The following is a 16,348-nucleotide window of genomic DNA, read 5'->3' on the forward strand; positions in this document are numbered from 1 at the left end:
ATATATATATATATATATATATATATATATATATATATATATATATATATCCTTACATTAAAAGGTCTTTTCTAACTATATGCAAATTTGATTTTATATTAATTTGTATCTATGTATAAATTTTTTTACATACCACGGAATGCATTCTTACTAGCTCTTCTACGACCATCAAATCTTTGTTTTGTTCTACCATGTTTACTTTCAGCATCTTGTTCATCTTCATCATCACTATCAAATGAAACTTGTTTCTTTGGTTTTTTATCTGATGATTTCTTTGGAATAAATGTTAATTCAGCTTCACCTCTTGCATGTCTTCTTAAAACTTCATTCTTCTTTGAAGAATTTTCTCTTTCTTGTTTATTCTTAATACGTTGTAATTGTTTATCAAATGAAACTTGATTTTTTTGAATACCTCCATTATTATTATCAGTTGCATAAGTTCTCATTTCATTTAAGAATTTATCAGATTTATCTTTAGCTTCTTTCTTTCTTTTAACTGCATCTAATTGCTTTTTAATCTTTAATTGTTGTAATCTATCTAATTGTTCTTTATTTGAATCTTTTTCATCTTCACTTTCTGAATCACTTGATTCACTTTCTGATTCACTATCTTCATCATCTGAACTTTGATCTTCACCATTAGCTCTCTTGATTCTTTCTTCATCTGATTCTTCAGCAGCTGTTAAAGCTCTAGAACGTTTAGAATCACCATCAGTGGTCGATTCCACAGGGTTAAGTTGTTTATATTCGAAAGATTCTTTATCAACTTGAAATTCTGGATTTTCGAATAATTCTTTGAAACGATCATCATTAATAATACTTTCTGTAGCTTGAGAACCTGATTTTTTAGCCAATTTCTCTGCAAGATCTTTATTAACTTTAACTTTGGTTGCAGTAACAGCACCTGTTGTTCTAATTCTTGATTCTCTTTCTTTTTCAATTCTTTTTCTAATTTCTCTTTCTCTTTCATCTCTATATGAATTAGGATTAGCAATTAAATTAACCTTATCATATAATTCTGTATTAATAAAGAAACCATGCATATAAGATCTAAGAACTTTTGTACCGACCAAATGGGTCAAATTCAATTTAGAAACATCATCTCTAGTAATAAATCTATAATTGGAATAAACTGAATCTGCTGGTTTTTCTTCCAATTCTTCAGTAATGTTATCCAAGAATGAACACCATCTTGGAGCTGGACCCAAGTTCGGTATATAATATGTATGCATTTGAATACCTTCATTGGCTGTGAAAAACATACCAGTATCTGGAATATGTTCAATATCATTAATATCAACACTTGGTTCCATTGATGCATATAATTTACCATCATTTTGATTATATATTTTAGCAATTCTTTTATCTGATGCTAAGAATTTATTATCATTTAACCAAATGAATTTTTTAATATCAAATCCATAACCATGATCTTTTACTAATGTTGGTGTTGAACTTCTTAAATCGTATAAATATGAATAACCAGTTGATGTACCACATGCAAAATTTAATCCATCATTTTTGAAACTTGTTGTTGAAACTTGAAATCCTTGATCACTAAAATTATTTGTTGGTAATGATAATTTTGCAACTCTTGATTTTGCTCTTGAATCCCAAAATTCCACAGTACCATCTTCTAACCCAGCAGCTATAAGACCATTTGTTGTACTGAAACTGACATGATTAGCACCTGATCCTTTTGATTCATCAACATCAAGAATAAATGGGTTTAAATATCTTCCTTGATCTAAATTTAATCTGTATAATTCATTACCACTTGCAGAAATGTATAAATCACAATTAACAGAGTTATAAGCTAAATTTCTACCAAATTTAGGTATTCTTGTTCTATAATGCATCCCACCTTTGTTTTGAAATTCTATACTTCTATCATTTTGTAAATGAACAGATTTAGTCCAATCATTTGATAATATTTCAAAATCAACATTTTCACAATCTGTATGTCTTTCAAATTTTAATGATAAATTTGCAAAATCATAAACATGAATTTGTGGTTTATAAGTACCTGTAGCCATCGCATATTGACCATCAGGACTAACTTTAACTTTATTTGAAGCTTCACTAAATTCAAAATCTTGAATCAATTCTATTCTATTTTGATATTCTAAATCATTTTTTAATGACTTCTTTCTCTTTTTAGCTATCCAATCTGGTAAAGATCTAGAGACATTAGCCCCTGAAACTTGATAAACTGAGACATCACCAGCATATGTTGATTTAAGAACCATATTGAAAAGTTTTAATTACAACCAGAAACCTTAATTTCAAGATATACTCAGGCTTTCTACTTTTATTTACTATAGAGATGAGATGAGCTTATACTACATAAAAAAAAAATTTAGATACTGGAGCTCCGGGTAATATCTGCTGTCATGGGAATACGTGTCTCTAAAGCGGATAAACTTTTAACCTTCGTAAACATGTAATCTGTAAAGAATTCTTTATCGATTTGGTAACTTTAAAAACCAAAAACTTTTGACAAATTTGACGGCCTCCAGGGGGATTTAAACGCAGTTATCGATTGTTTGGTTATTATACAGTTATGTGGTATCTATATGTGGTGATAATCCCCATTTGACTGAAATCGAGGATCAGTTATACCCAAAGGAAAGTTATAAAGAAGTGATGATTCCCACAATTTTATAAATGTGCTAAATTTATTTTCTGATTATATCATTCAAGTCTTATATCCAATTAACAATACCATAAATTATCTGAAATGACTTCAAACGTTGCAATTATCTTCGGTGCTGGTGCCAAAGTTGGTGCTCATGTTTCACAAAATTTTTACAAAATGGTTACAAAGTTGTTACTGTTTCAAGAAGTGATAAATTGACACTATCTAATGCTACGAGTGAAACGCATTTTCATTTTAAAGGTGATCTAGGAGACACTACAGTTGTTCCGGCTGTTTTCTCTGAAACTAAAGAATTATTCGGTGAACCAAATGTTGTTGTTTATAATGCTTCTGCTATGTCCCGCTTTACCCCAAATGGAGAGGAGTTTTTGAAATTAACAGTTCAAGAAGTTGAATCTGATCAAACTATCAATGTTACAAGTGCCCTATTGGCGATTCAAGAAGCTGCTAAGTCTTTCAAAACTTTAACAAATGATAAACCTAAAGCTTTCATTTATACAGGTAATATACAAGCCTTTAAACCTTTCCCACTGGTCGTATCTCTTGGCTTGGGTAAATCTGGTGCTTATTCTGCATTAACCGTTGCTAATGAATTCTTTTCCAAAGAGGGTTTCAAGTTTTACTATGCCGATGAAAGAACTATCGAAGGTGGTCCAGTTATGAAAGGTACCAGTGGTGAAGCTGCTGATAAATTCTACTTTGACTTGGCTGAAAATGAAAACAAAGATATCCCTGTCTTAGCAACATTTGTTGAAGGTAAAGGTTATGTCAAGTTTTAAAGTCGATGAGAGTTCCGCATCCGGAAATTACAACTTGCCAGCCAGCATAAATAATCAACACATTTATAATTTGAGCATTAAAATACAATTGATCATTATCTATTATAACCCATAAAAACTGAAACTTCAGGAAGTAATCCAATTCGAATTAAAGTACAAAAAAAAAATTTTGAGCCAAAAATGGCAAAAAATGAACCGACCGGGGATTGAACCCGGGACCTTCGCCGTGTAAAGGCGACGTCCTAACCTCTGGACCATCAGTCCATAATTATCAAAAAATCGGGTATTGTGTGCTCAGACCGTGACATGTCACCATTGGTTCGGCCACTTTTCATTTTAGCATTAAACCAATATTTTTCCATTATATCAGTCCTTAAATAGGTAATTTTGCTATTGAAATATATATAAACTATTGTTTTTCCTATTCCCAAGATTTCATTCCATAAAAGCACCGTTCAAAGGAGTTACAATCAAGATATACCATCCCTGAGCTCTTTTGACTGGAGATTCCACCCAAATGTTTTATTACTCACTCAATCTGTGCCCACTGTCCTTGTAACTTTAAATCTTGAATATTTCATATGTACATCACCTCCTCGCCACTATTTCAGTTTCTCGTTCTACAAGAATCATCAGCATAATACCAATCCATATCGCATCTTCAATTCTAATCTCTGCATAATCCGTAGTCACTGTCGCGGGATTTGTGCTCCTTCAGCGACTTTTTTTGTCGTGTCATATTTTTTTGAGTATGAAAAAAAATTGATGAGTATAAGAGTGATTGAGACTTGACCTTTTGCCAACTCAATAGACATATTCCATAATGTTAGACATTACCCAATTTATTGAAGAAAAAGGTGGTAACCCAGAAGCTATCCGTAAATCACAAGCTGCTCGTTTTGCTCCAGTTGAAATTGTTGATGAAATCATCGCTGATTACAAAGAATGGACTAGAATTAGATTCGAATTAGACGCTGCTAACAAAGAACAAAACAAAGTCCAAAAGGAAATTGGTTTGAAATTCAAAGCTAAAGAAGATGCCTCTGAATTATTGAAAAAAAAAGATGAAATTGCTGAACAAAAGAAAGCTTTAGTTCAAAAAGAACAAGAAGCTGATTTAGCTTTAAAAGCTAAAGTTAACACTGTCGGTAACTTGGTTCATGAATCAGTTGTTGTTTCAAACAACGAAGATAACAACGAATTAAGAAACACTTGGAAGCCAGAAGGCTCTGGTGAAATCGGTAAAATTGCTACCGCTACTGGTAAAGAAGCTAAATTATCACATCATGAAGTCTTATTACGTCTTGATGGTTATGATCCAGAACGTGGTGCTCGTATTGTTGGTCACCGTGGTTATTTCTTAAGAAGTTACGGTGTTTTCTTGAACCAAGCTTTAATTAACTATGGTTTATCATTCTTAACTAAAAAAGATTATGTTCCATTACAAGCCCCAGTTATGATGAACAAGGATGTTATGGCCAAAACTGCTCAATTATCACAATTTGATGAAGAATTATACAAAGTTATCGATGGTGATGATGAAAAATATTTAATCGCTACTTCAGAACAACCAATTTCAGCTTATCACGCTGGTGAATGGTTTGAAAGTCCAGCTGAACAATTACCTGTTCGTTATGCTGGTTACTCATCATGTTTCAGAAGAGAAGCTGGTTCTCATGGTAAAGATGCTTGGGGTATTTTCCGTGTCCATGCTTTCGAAAAAATTGAACAATTCTGTATCACTGAACCAGAAAAATCATGGGAAGAATTTGATCGTATGATTAACTTATCAGAACAATTCTATCAATCATTAGGTTTACCTTATAGAGTCGTTGGTATTGTCTCAGGTGAATTAAACAACGCTGCTGCTAAAAAATATGATTTAGAAGCTTGGTTCCCATTCCAACAAGAATATAAAGAATTGGTCTCATGTTCAAACTGTACCGATTACCAATCAAGAAACTTGGAAATCAGATCAGGTATAAAGAAATTAAACGAACGTGAAAAGAAATACGTTCATTGTTTGAACTCAACTTTATGTGCTACTGAACGTGCTTTATGTTGTATCTTAGAAAATTATCAAACCGATGATGGTTTAGTTATCCCAGAAGTTTTAAGAAAATACATTCCAGGTGAACCAGAATTTATTCCATACTTAAAAGATCTTCCAAAGAACTCAACTTCCCAAAAAAAGAAATAGATTAGTATATCCTTTATAACAGATCCTTTTTTTCAATATAAAGCTTGTTTAATGACCTCTCTTTCAAGCCTGTAGAAGTGTGCAAGAGTAAGTTAAATACTATTGTATCTATTGAGAAATTGTAGGAGCAGCATTAGTTCGGATATTATCGGCTTTTGTTTTTGTGTTAACGTATAGATTATTTTTTTTTTATTTGAATATCTTAATCAAAAATTCCGAGTTTTATATCTAAAGCTTCTTCATAAAGCTAATCATTCTTATCAAATTAACCATTGCATCTTAGTATCAGCTTTCAACCATAGCTATTTGAATTTTTGTCTACACACTAGCTAGTTGCTATAGAGGTCAAGGTTCAACAGATTGAATTACATATACAAACTAGTATAAAGTTGCAAGATGATCACAGAAACGAGAATTTCATTTAGAGATAGTTTAGGTGCTTCTTTTGGGTATGATACGTCTTCAAGTCCAGAGTCTGAAAAGGTGGTTTTGAGAAAAAGACCAAGAGTTGGTGATGAAGATTTAGGAAAAGCGTCAAAAAGGCTTACTTTACATAAGGTTTTCAGTAAGGGAATAAAAAGACACTATGACTATAAGCCAAACCCTTTATTCAGTGCAGAGCAAATGAATCTGACTGGTGATTATACTGAGGATATGATTCGTGTTATTGATGAAGGTGCAGAATCGGATATATTAGACTCTAGTGATGTCTATAGTTATGATCAAGAAGGTACACCAATATCTAAAACAAAGAGGTTACACGGTCTTAATAAGTGGTTGGGTAAAATACATCATTATGGAAAACAAACAAGACTAAGTAAGATAAGACATAAAAGAAGTACATCTCAATTTATTCATCAAAAGATATTGAATACGCCAATTGAAGAGGAAATTCCTGACGATGCATATACATGTTATCACCAATACAAAACAGAGAACTTTGACAAGTACTTCGATACGTTGATGCTAAGGAACCAAGATACAAAAGAATTTAGTGATAGAGATCAAATTCCTGTTTATTCTCCATTAAATGAATTAACATATGAAAATCTTCAAAGCTTGAGAAAACAACTTTTCACTCTTCCTCCAATGACTGGTGATTCAAACTCTGAATCTGACACTGAAGAAACTTTAAGATCTAACAGCGGGAACGTAAAACAAGGAGAGAAATTCACTACCAATGATATCAGTAATAATGAGTATGGAGTGGTAGCTCAACCTCCGTCGGATCTTTCAGATAGTGCAACCGCAGAAACAATCTCTGAAGTTGGAACCCCGTCTGATGATGATAACATTGAAAATACCTCTGGAAGCACTAATGAAATTGCTCAGTTTCATCCAATGTTAAGATTACCAATAGAAGATCAAAACTCATCAACTTCTTCCACAAGTGCTCAGCAGGATTCTGCTGAATGTCCTCAGTCTTTGGTACCAGCAAATTCTGGAGAGAATAATAGAGAGCAGGGCAATCTAATAATTGAGCATCGTCCAATTGGGTCTGAAGATGACCCTCCAAGAGACGATATATTTTCACCAGTTCCAACTCCTGAAGTGTTTAAAGCTTTATTTGAAAACAATCAAGACCAAGGAAACAAATATCTGTATGGAGTGGGATCTCCTCATTTTAAGGAAGCTGAAACCATTTCTTTGGATGAAGCATTGATAGATCAACTAGAGCGTAAGTATTTCCCTTTTATATTTTGTGATATTTGGAGACTAACATGTTCTTTTTAGCAACTTCCTCCATATCTCTCCCAAGATCGAGATCGGTATTAAAAAGAGTGATCTCAGTTTTCAAAAATGATAAAAGATCAATTAGTATGTATTCAGTTTTGTTCACAGATTATACCAATATTAAAACAATATATTAACAAAATGCACTTAGGTGATCTGAATTCTTTGAGCAGCCATTCAACTTATTGTCCAATTTCAGTGGTCGTACCAGCCTTAAAACAAGATCATAACATCATATCAGGTTTAGCTGAAAATCTATCTGAAGGGATAGATATTGATGAGAGATATGATCCTGATGATTTTTCTTCCTCCAATTCAGAGCAAGAGAATAATAGAGTATCTAGTATTAAAGATCCTAGGTTCTTTGATGATTCAATTGTGTCGCCAATTTCACCAAATACTGAAAACTCAAAAATTGCTTCCATAAAATTTGATAAATTTGCACAATTACTTCTTTATGATGGATCGAAAAGATCAAAGTTCCAAAAGTATAAAGCATCTTTATCCCAATCAGGTGGTAAGGAGAACATTATAAACCAATCAGAAATTGAAAAACGAGCAGATCAATTCAAAAACAGAGGATCGCTCAACCTAAGCTCTGCATCTGCACTATCACCAAACTCTGCGCATAGATTGAAGACTTTCAAAATTTCAACACTTTCTAGATTTAGCACCTACCATATAAAGCCAGAAGTTAAGCCATCATATCAATATTCGAGCATCGATCAGATCGTCAGTACTTTGAATGATCCATTAGTTTCAGTCAGACCTATTTTAAAATCAAAACACAACGTAAATGCCAGTGTGGAATCAGTCAGAGCTAATTTTTGCGACAAGGTGGAGGTCGATGATTTCATGGACTTCTTTGAGGATTTTGAAAGACACCGATCAGAGTCAGAACCATATTTAGGCAAAGTCAGAGAAAAACAGTTGATGAAATATTATAACAGTTCAGAATCAACATCACCAACAACAGATGAATCAGCAATGGCCGCTTAAGTTTGAGCATTTATCTTCTTCCCGAGGTCACTCACTCTTGTGAGTATAGAACATTTTTATCTGAATGGGAATCAGAAATTCTGCCACTGGAGAGTGTATAGTTTGTTTAAAAAAGTAACATTATTCTTTGTTTATGTGAAGTAGAACTCTTGATGGCAAAATCGCGAATGTGGTTAATTTCGTTGTGATTGATTTTACTAGAATCATCCTTCAACGTAACCCTTGAAAACTCATTCTAATTCGATTCATCTCAATTGAAGATCAGTCAATGTTCGATGCAATCCCTTCTTCTAGATAGGCAGCTGGGTAAAGTATCATGCAAAAACTTTGAAAGGACGTCGACTGAGGCTCTTTATTACAACTTGGAAGCTCAGGAATATCCCAAGTTCTCAACCAAGAAGAAAACTGTTGGATCAATTAATGCTCTAGACTTCGATAAAATCAATCACAGATTTTTGCTTTCTGGTGGTGCTGATTCATCAATAAAGATTTTCAAAGTGGGTCAAGTGAAGGCTGATATTATCGGTGATTTGAACAAAAGTAATGGGGGTCATGAATATGGTGTTACTGATGTGAAATGGTGGCCTTTCGATATGGGTATGTTCTTATCTAGCTCCTACGATTCTGAACTAAAAGTATGGGACACAAATACCATGGATGAAGCTTTCAGCTTTAATTTGAACTCAAAAGTACATTGTTTTGATATTTCAGAAACTGGTGATCATTCATTAATTGCTAGTGGTGCTGATAGTTCCCATGTTAGAATATTGGACTTGAAGACTACATCGGCTGTTCACAGTTTAACGGGTCATAATGGGGGTATTACAAGTGTAAAGTGGTCGCCAAATAATCCTAATGAATTGGCAACTGGAAGTTCAGAAGGTGAAGTTAGAATTTGGGATATACGCCGGACAGATTCTTGTCTTGTACAATTGGATCTTTATAGAACTGATGAATCTGCTCCTATTAGCTCAAATGATAGTAAAAAAGTTGGGGTTTTAAAATCATCGGTTAAGGCTCATGCTAGAGCTGTCAATGGACTCAGTTGGTTTCCTAGTGGTAAATCACTAATTACAACGGGTAATGATGAAAAGATTAGAGTTTGGGACTTGGAACCTATAGGTGCAGTAAATACATTATTAAACTTTGGACCTTTTGTAAGAAATAAATTTCCAAGCTACAAAACTATTTTATTGAGTCCAATTAGTGAAACTGAGTTACAATATTTATGGTATCCTTCAGATAATGGAGAAATTTTGGTTTTCAGGATAATTGATGGTAAATTGGTTGCAAGGTTGAGAAAAAATTTGCAAGAGAATAGTAGAAGTTGTTGCTTAACATATTCAGGAAATAACAGTGCTACTTATTTTTCTGGTACCGTTGATGGTAAAATAAATATTTGGGGTCCAAAAGATGAGAGAATAATTGAAGAGGATGAAGATGATTTCTTTTAAAACAATGTGGCATTTAATTGAGGCTTTTATCAGTATAATATAAAATAATAAATAATAATATTGCATTCAGAACATTTAGGTTCGGTCTTTTCTAATAATTGTAGGTTATATATATGAAGATGAGACTAGTACAACTGATTTTATAGATATCAAAGATAATTTAATCTAAATGATCATAGTGGTAATGATGCCGGTCTGAAGCATATATAAAATACACTATACACCATTTTTGTTACTCGCTAGCTGATACATCTGGTGAGTAGTGAGCTCCATCTAGTAACCAGTGAAGGTGCTAACTCATGAAATATGGATCTGTAACCTGTTTTATTTAAATCGATCTAACTTATAGTCGTGAATCTTGGTGACTCCTTACTACTTAGTACTTACCTACGTAAAGATTTATCCGGATCTGCGTCTAAATTTTGCGCAACCGTTTTTTTCTGCCGCTAGAATTAAAAATCTTAATGCAGCGCAAAATCTGGGGAACAAAAAACGAGACGAAAGAATCATGGAAGCAAAACTTTACCAGTGGATAACAAATATACATCTCATCGTAATTGCTTTGTATAAACTAACATTATCCTAATACATAATTGGTACGTCGGTCGACACAATTGCTTTCTAGAAATTTTTATCATGGGGTGTCTAGATTTCAAACTCCAGTGCACAATTCTGTGGATTTCCGCGACAAAGAATCTGCAAATTTAATCTTTGCCGCAAATTTTTTTTTGCGAAACATCGCGCGCAAAAGTAATTAAAATTTTATAAACAGAGCCAATCACTAAAATGACTATTTGGCTTACTTTTCTATAACATTCTAATTTCTAATAAAACTGTATCCAACTAATCAGAGACATTTTATCTTCGCTAGTGTCAAAGAATTATCCAAACTATGTAGTTTTCAACTAGCTAGCATTCACGTTTCATCAATCAATATGTACTACTTCTATAGTATGTTATAGAGTCTATACTGAGTTAGCTAAAGCAGGGTACCACAAAAAAGAGAAAAACAGTCACAAATCCAAGATTAATAGGCAAAAGATATTCATAAAACAACGCTCAAGATTTAAGGTTCTAGTACTTCTGTATTCTGTTACCATGTAAATAAGAAATGTGCTTTTAAAGGGCCTTTACGTTACGAGAATTTTGGCTGTCTCTTTTTCGCAAAATCTCAATGTCTACTGTTTTTGGATTCGTGGCGAAAAGTGGCACAAAATAAATGATACACTAACTAATTAATTAGTAGAAAATTGAAAGTGATGACTAGTTCATGAGTAACATAATTATAACTGGTAAGAAAACATCAAATTAGCAATTAAACCTCCGGAATTACCACTCGCCACTCAATGACCAATGAAGCAAGCACAATTGACACAAATTGAGCATAAACTTAACTGATCGATATACACCAATTAAACAATATCTCCCGAAAACCACTAACGTCTCAACCCGGAAATTTGCACTATATATTAGCTGATGATCACGTCGTCATAATATGATCATCTAATATTTGTATGATGTACCCATTTACATGAAACCTTCCACTCATGACTCTGGAACTACAAGAGCCGGCTGAATTCAGGTGATCATAAACCACAACATAACAAAAGGTGACACAATTCGCAAGTCAAAATCGATCATGACTTATCAACACAATAGAAAATCACACTGCGTAACAAGCATTCCTAAATTTAGAACGCGTCATCATCAAGCCCCATAAAATTTAAAAGACATAACATGACGAATAAGGTTAAAGTTATCAAATATTGATAGAAGTTCACAACATCGTCATGATATTTTAGGCTGTACTTCATGATGACTAGAAATTGGAACTCAGGTAATTATTAGAAATTAGAAACCAGAAGTAACGTCTCTATTTTAGGTAAAAGTTTTCGCAAAAAACGGATTTGCACAAATTTATTTCTTTCTTTCGCCGCGCACGAATATTGATAAGTCACACAAGTTTTTTTTTTTTGTTTCATGTTGTCACAACAACTTTTCTTATCGTAACCAGGGAATATGACTCCGAAAAGTGGGAAAAGTTGACATTTTAGTCCAGTAAAATCAATCAAGAGACATAATCGACAATTCCTATCGAATGGACATTCATAAAACCATTGATTTGAATTGAGTTTATGCTCACAAAGCTTCAAACTTCAGGGTTTTTTCATCTTTTAAAAAATTTCGCAATTTTTCGTTTCCTCAGAAATGTTTTGGCAAAACTCGCATTACTTTGCATAGTTTTTCTTTTTCCGGCTTGAAATCGCGTTGATTATGATAAAGGAAAAGAAAAAAAGAAATGCAAGTCACAAAAAAAATTTTTATATATGTAAATAAGTAAGCTCAATATTTGCAAATTCTTTTAATCTTGTAATATTTATTTACCTTTTCTCTATATACTAACGATTAAAGAATCTATCAAAATCATAAAGATCTTTTCAACAAAGCTCACAAATCAACTATAAACAGATTACTACACAATCAATTGCATACCACACTAAAGATCGCGAATTTGCAGCTTAACGTTTCAGAATCTAATCTCAGATATCATAATACCACAGTTACAAATATGTCTTCAGAGTTTTCTATTGGAGCTATGACTCCAGAAATCAATTTAAGTGATGCACCTATCATTCACAGAAAGTCATCAAAGTCACACTTCATTGGTCCAAAGTTATATGAAGATCAATCAATTCCTTCACCTCCATTATCTCCTTATCATAGTGCAGAATCTTCAGCTGCTGGTGCAGTTCAAGCTCCGGTATCGCAAACCTCTAACAACAACAACAATGTTTTGAAAGAACTACAACAAAGACAATTACTCAACAGTGGTAATGAAAAAATCGACACATTTGTTGTTTTATCAAATAATAAAACTGAACTTGGTGAATTTCCAATTGATAAATATGAAAACTATCAATTGAATGTTAATGCTTGGAGTAATATTGGATCTAAAAACTTCAAGAGAGCTCAAATCAATTTCATCAGAGAATATACTAACCGTTCTTCATCAAAACACAATGGTCATATTTCCAAACTTACAAGAAGATATGCACCAAGAAGAATCATTAGATCTGTTTATGAGAATGGTAATGGTAATGTTTCATCATCTGTTGGTTATAATAGTGATTCTGACTATAACAGTCAATATGAAAAGGTTAGAACACGTCGTATTGCTAGAGAATCATCTCAAGCATTAGAAAATCCTTCAGATATTTCAAGAGTTTCTACACCACCACCAGTTAAAAGAAGAAAACCAGTTTCTTCACCATCAGTTCCACCAATGGTTATTGATTGGGAATCAATTCCTGATTATTCACCAGATACTAATTTATTACCAAACAATAATAGATGTTTGAAAGTTGAATGGAAAGGTCAACCAATGAGTCTTGCTGATGATCCATTACTTGATAAATTACATCCAGCTGAAGCTACATTAGCATCAATTTTAAGATTACCATGTAATTTGTTCTTGGATTCTAAAAGAAGATTATTTGCAGAAAAAGTTACAAGAATGAAGAAAGGTTTGCCATTCAGAAGAACAGATGCACAAAAATCATGTAGAATTGATGTTAATAAAGCAAGTAGATTATTTGCAGCATTTGAAAAAATTGGTTGGTTACAAGATGAAAAATTTGAAAAATTCATGTGATCAATACAAACTTTATATGAGTTTAATTGTTTTTGTCTTTTCATCATAGTCTTCATAACATTTCAGGGTTATCAGGTTTTTAATAATTAGGTTTTTTGCATCAAAGGGATAAGATCATACATAAAGGTAAAGGGAAAGTGTTACATTATAATCAGCATAAGAAGTTTAATTTCATGTAAATAAGTCAAAGGAAGTATCATATAATTGCATATCTATATATCACTGTCACAATATCAAATAATAATTAATAATATTTCATTGGGGTCAAGGGGTTTTTTTTCAATATTATAAAGGTTTAATTATAATATCATGTGCAAGTATAGATCATTTGGGATAAGATAAGAGAATATAATCAGGGTACACATTCGTTTACAATTTAATAGTTGGTGCATTTACTATTTCAAAGTGTTTTTTTATTATTTTAAGTTATATTATATATTATATGTTATAAGTTTGTTTTTTAATTATGGGTTGTTTGGTTTTTAAGTTAACATATCATACATATTGTTCAGGTTTATTTTAGTTTTGTTTTTTATTATGGTTGTTATAAGTTTTAGTTTAATTGGTTTTGCGATATTTTGGGTTAATAATACATACATATTTGTTCTATATTGAAAATTTTGAGTGTAGTACTACCTACTTGATTACATATGGGACTTTTGATACGATAAAGATGTAAATTATATTGATATCATCAAAACTCTATACAAGATTCAATTCACAAGCAATTTGTTCACTTTCTTCACAGACGTCCTAACATCTCACCTACATTTCTTATAGCTTTACTTAGTGGTATTCCATCATAAACATTTCTAGTCATCACTTCATTCAAATAATTAGCTCGGTTTGTATCTTTCAAATGTAATATTCGAGAAGCACTTATATTCAATGGAGATGCTTCATTAGGTCCAGAAAGTAATGATTGAATTGATAATAACAAAGATTTTACTGTCAAACAAGGTGACTATTTTTTATTTAATGTATCAACACAAATTTTACCATCTCTTGAAGAAATAATTGGATGCCATATCCTTGTAATAAAAGAATACTTCTGGTGCAACAAATGGATGATTTGGATTGAATATAATAATTTCAAGTTTATAAAATAAATTTCAAATGGAGTATTTTTAGGCCCAATAATTGTACCTCTCCAAAATAATCTATTATTTTCATTGGAAGGAAATGCTGAAATACCAGAAGTTGGATGGATTATCAAGTTTTGTAATTCATTGTGTAATAATATGGTACATTTATGTGTAGCTGGTTGGTTATTATTTGAAACATGGTTAGACATACTATGATAAATTTGGTGACAATGGAAATCCAAATTCAGTCTAAGACCTGTTAAACGAAGGTATGTATCAATTGAAATTGGAGATTAACCTGTGAATTTTCTGTTCTTGGACGAGAGGATAGTTATGTGTAAAGCAATATGTTGATGTAAGCAATATGGAATTGAATTAAAATCTCAGTATGAAAATAGTTGGTGTAAACCTATCAAACAATGGGAAATAAAGCATTGTCTCTGTTAAGAACCGTCTCAATGTTTGAGGTTCTGTTGGTACTGGCTTTGGGTCAAAAAACCATCTTGAATAATTCCAGTATTTGTGTACAGGATCTTGAAAGATGTATAAACGCCCTGAGAAGGACTTCCATGTAATCAGATCAGAAACAGAGAAGCAATGCATTCTGACAAGTGTACTTCTGTAACCTCGATTACTTTCTCTATCCTGAATTCCCTAGACGGTCTCTCTTCTTTGCTGCCAGCCTTCCACTTTCAAAACTTGGGTAACAATAATATTCAAATCTATGGCTAATATAATATAATTACGAGGCACCATCGGGGTATAACCTCTTCCTCTTCAAGTCATCTACCGAATACAGAAACCGAGAACTTTTTCAAACCGGAAATCAACCAGCGTAAACCAAATTTCAAAAACGTCAAATTCGAAAATTAAACCGTGATAAACAGGAACACTTTTGAAAATGAACAAAGGATCCAAACAAAAACTGGTACGTTTCCAAACACAACCATCAACTTTACAAGTCACACGCCTACAAAGAAGGACTACACGCTCGCTAGAAACTATATCATCACCAGTCCACGCTCACACTACTACTCAGACTTCCCACCAAGCGCCCCGTGGTTTGTTAACTTTTTTTTTTATATTCTCAGTTGATCTTTGATTCTTAATATAGATTTCAGAATATCAAAAACCAAAACCACAGTTCCATCAACCAAAACCAAAGATAACCACTTCTACAAACCACAGCATTTTGCTTCAAACTTCATACCAGACCTTCAGATACGCTTTATTGTTGATTTGATACGCTTTTGTCGCCAGGATCACTGTGTACCTGTGAAGAAGTTTTTATTTTTATCGCCCCATACATACATTGCAAGCTTCTCCCCCAAGGTACAGAGAACCAAAACAAAAAATTAAAAAATCAGAAAAAAAGATAGGTACTTCTGAACAACAAAAACTCACCATATATTGTTTGTCTCTTTGCTTGTTAACATCATCATAGTTTACATTTCAAAGATATTGTTCAGTGTTTCCATATTGTCTATTACCGGGTTTTTTGTTATTATTGCTGGCTCGTCGGGTTTACATCATCAAAGTCCAAAAACACGCTCGAAATTTTACAAACTTCAACATTTCAACACCACATAACAACAGTACCGTTGACGTTGATTTCAAGATCATTTCAAGTATCTAATAAGTTTTATCATTACGCCTGTGTGGGCTTTATACACCATTACGTTCGCTTCCATAAAGATCATTCGCTTTTCGTGTTAGAATAGTATTACAATAGTCAAAACAAAAAAAGAAAACCATTACAATACAATATAATCATCATATTAAAGAA

At 32.7% G+C, this 16,348-nt stretch overlaps 7 protein-coding genes across 7 annotated transcripts; 6 read left to right on the plus strand and 1 right to left on the minus strand.

Moving 5' to 3' along the window:
- Positions 1-125: 125 nt before the first annotated feature.
- Positions 126-2,249, minus strand: ENP2 (ribosome biosynthesis protein ENP2; the record flags this gene model as incomplete). Its single annotated transcript, XM_011273519.1, has 1 exon — positions 126-2,249. The coding sequence occupies one exon, from the start codon at positions 2,247-2,249 to the stop codon at positions 126-128; it is 2,124 nt and encodes a 707-aa protein (XP_011271821.1).
- Positions 2,250-2,740: 491 nt separating this feature from the next.
- Positions 2,741-3,438, plus strand: BN7_5903 (uncharacterized protein; the record flags this gene model as incomplete). Its single annotated transcript, XM_011273520.1, has 2 exons — positions 2,741-2,768; positions 2,828-3,438. The coding sequence occupies 2 exons, from the start codon at positions 2,741-2,743 to the stop codon at positions 3,436-3,438; spliced, it is 639 nt and encodes a 212-aa protein (XP_011271822.1).
- An 823-nt stretch (positions 3,439-4,261) lies between these two features.
- Positions 4,262-5,638, plus strand: SES1 (serine--tRNA ligase SES1; the record flags this gene model as incomplete). Its single annotated transcript, XM_011273521.1, has 1 exon — positions 4,262-5,638. One exon carries the CDS (start codon positions 4,262-4,264, stop codon positions 5,636-5,638), a length of 1,377 nt encoding a protein of 458 aa, XP_011271823.1.
- Positions 5,639-6,034: 396 nt separating this feature from the next.
- BN7_5905 (uncharacterized protein) lies at positions 6,035-7,372 on the plus strand (the record flags this gene model as incomplete). Its single annotated transcript, XM_011273522.1, has 1 exon — positions 6,035-7,372. One exon carries the CDS (start codon positions 6,035-6,037, stop codon positions 7,370-7,372), a length of 1,338 nt encoding a protein of 445 aa, XP_011271824.1.
- A 141-nt stretch (positions 7,373-7,513) lies between these two features.
- On the plus strand, positions 7,514-8,371 carry BN7_5906 (uncharacterized protein; the record flags this gene model as incomplete). Its single annotated transcript, XM_011273523.1, has 1 exon — positions 7,514-8,371. The coding sequence occupies one exon, from the start codon at positions 7,514-7,516 to the stop codon at positions 8,369-8,371; it is 858 nt and encodes a 285-aa protein (XP_011271825.1).
- A 275-nt stretch (positions 8,372-8,646) lies between these two features.
- RAD28 (Rad28p) lies at positions 8,647-9,825 on the plus strand (the record flags this gene model as incomplete). The annotated part of the gene is made up of 1 exon (XM_011273524.1): positions 8,647-9,825. The coding sequence occupies one exon, from the start codon at positions 8,647-8,649 to the stop codon at positions 9,823-9,825; it is 1,179 nt and encodes a 392-aa protein (XP_011271826.1).
- Positions 9,826-12,394: 2,569 nt separating this feature from the next.
- BN7_5908 (SWIRM domain-containing protein) lies at positions 12,395-13,477 on the plus strand (the record flags this gene model as incomplete). The annotated part of the gene is made up of 1 exon (XM_011273525.1): positions 12,395-13,477. One exon carries the CDS (start codon positions 12,395-12,397, stop codon positions 13,475-13,477), a length of 1,083 nt encoding a protein of 360 aa, XP_011271827.1.
- Between the last annotated feature and the right edge of the window lie 2,871 nt (positions 13,478-16,348).

The sequence above is a fragment of the Wickerhamomyces ciferrii genome, contig 00239 (genome assembly GCF_000313485.1).
Source record: "Wickerhamomyces ciferrii WGS project CAIF00000000 data, strain NRRL Y-1031 F-60-10, contig 00239, whole genome shotgun sequence".
Lineage (NCBI taxonomy): Eukaryota > Fungi > Ascomycota > Saccharomycetes > Phaffomycetales > Wickerhamomycetaceae > Hansenula > Hansenula ciferrii.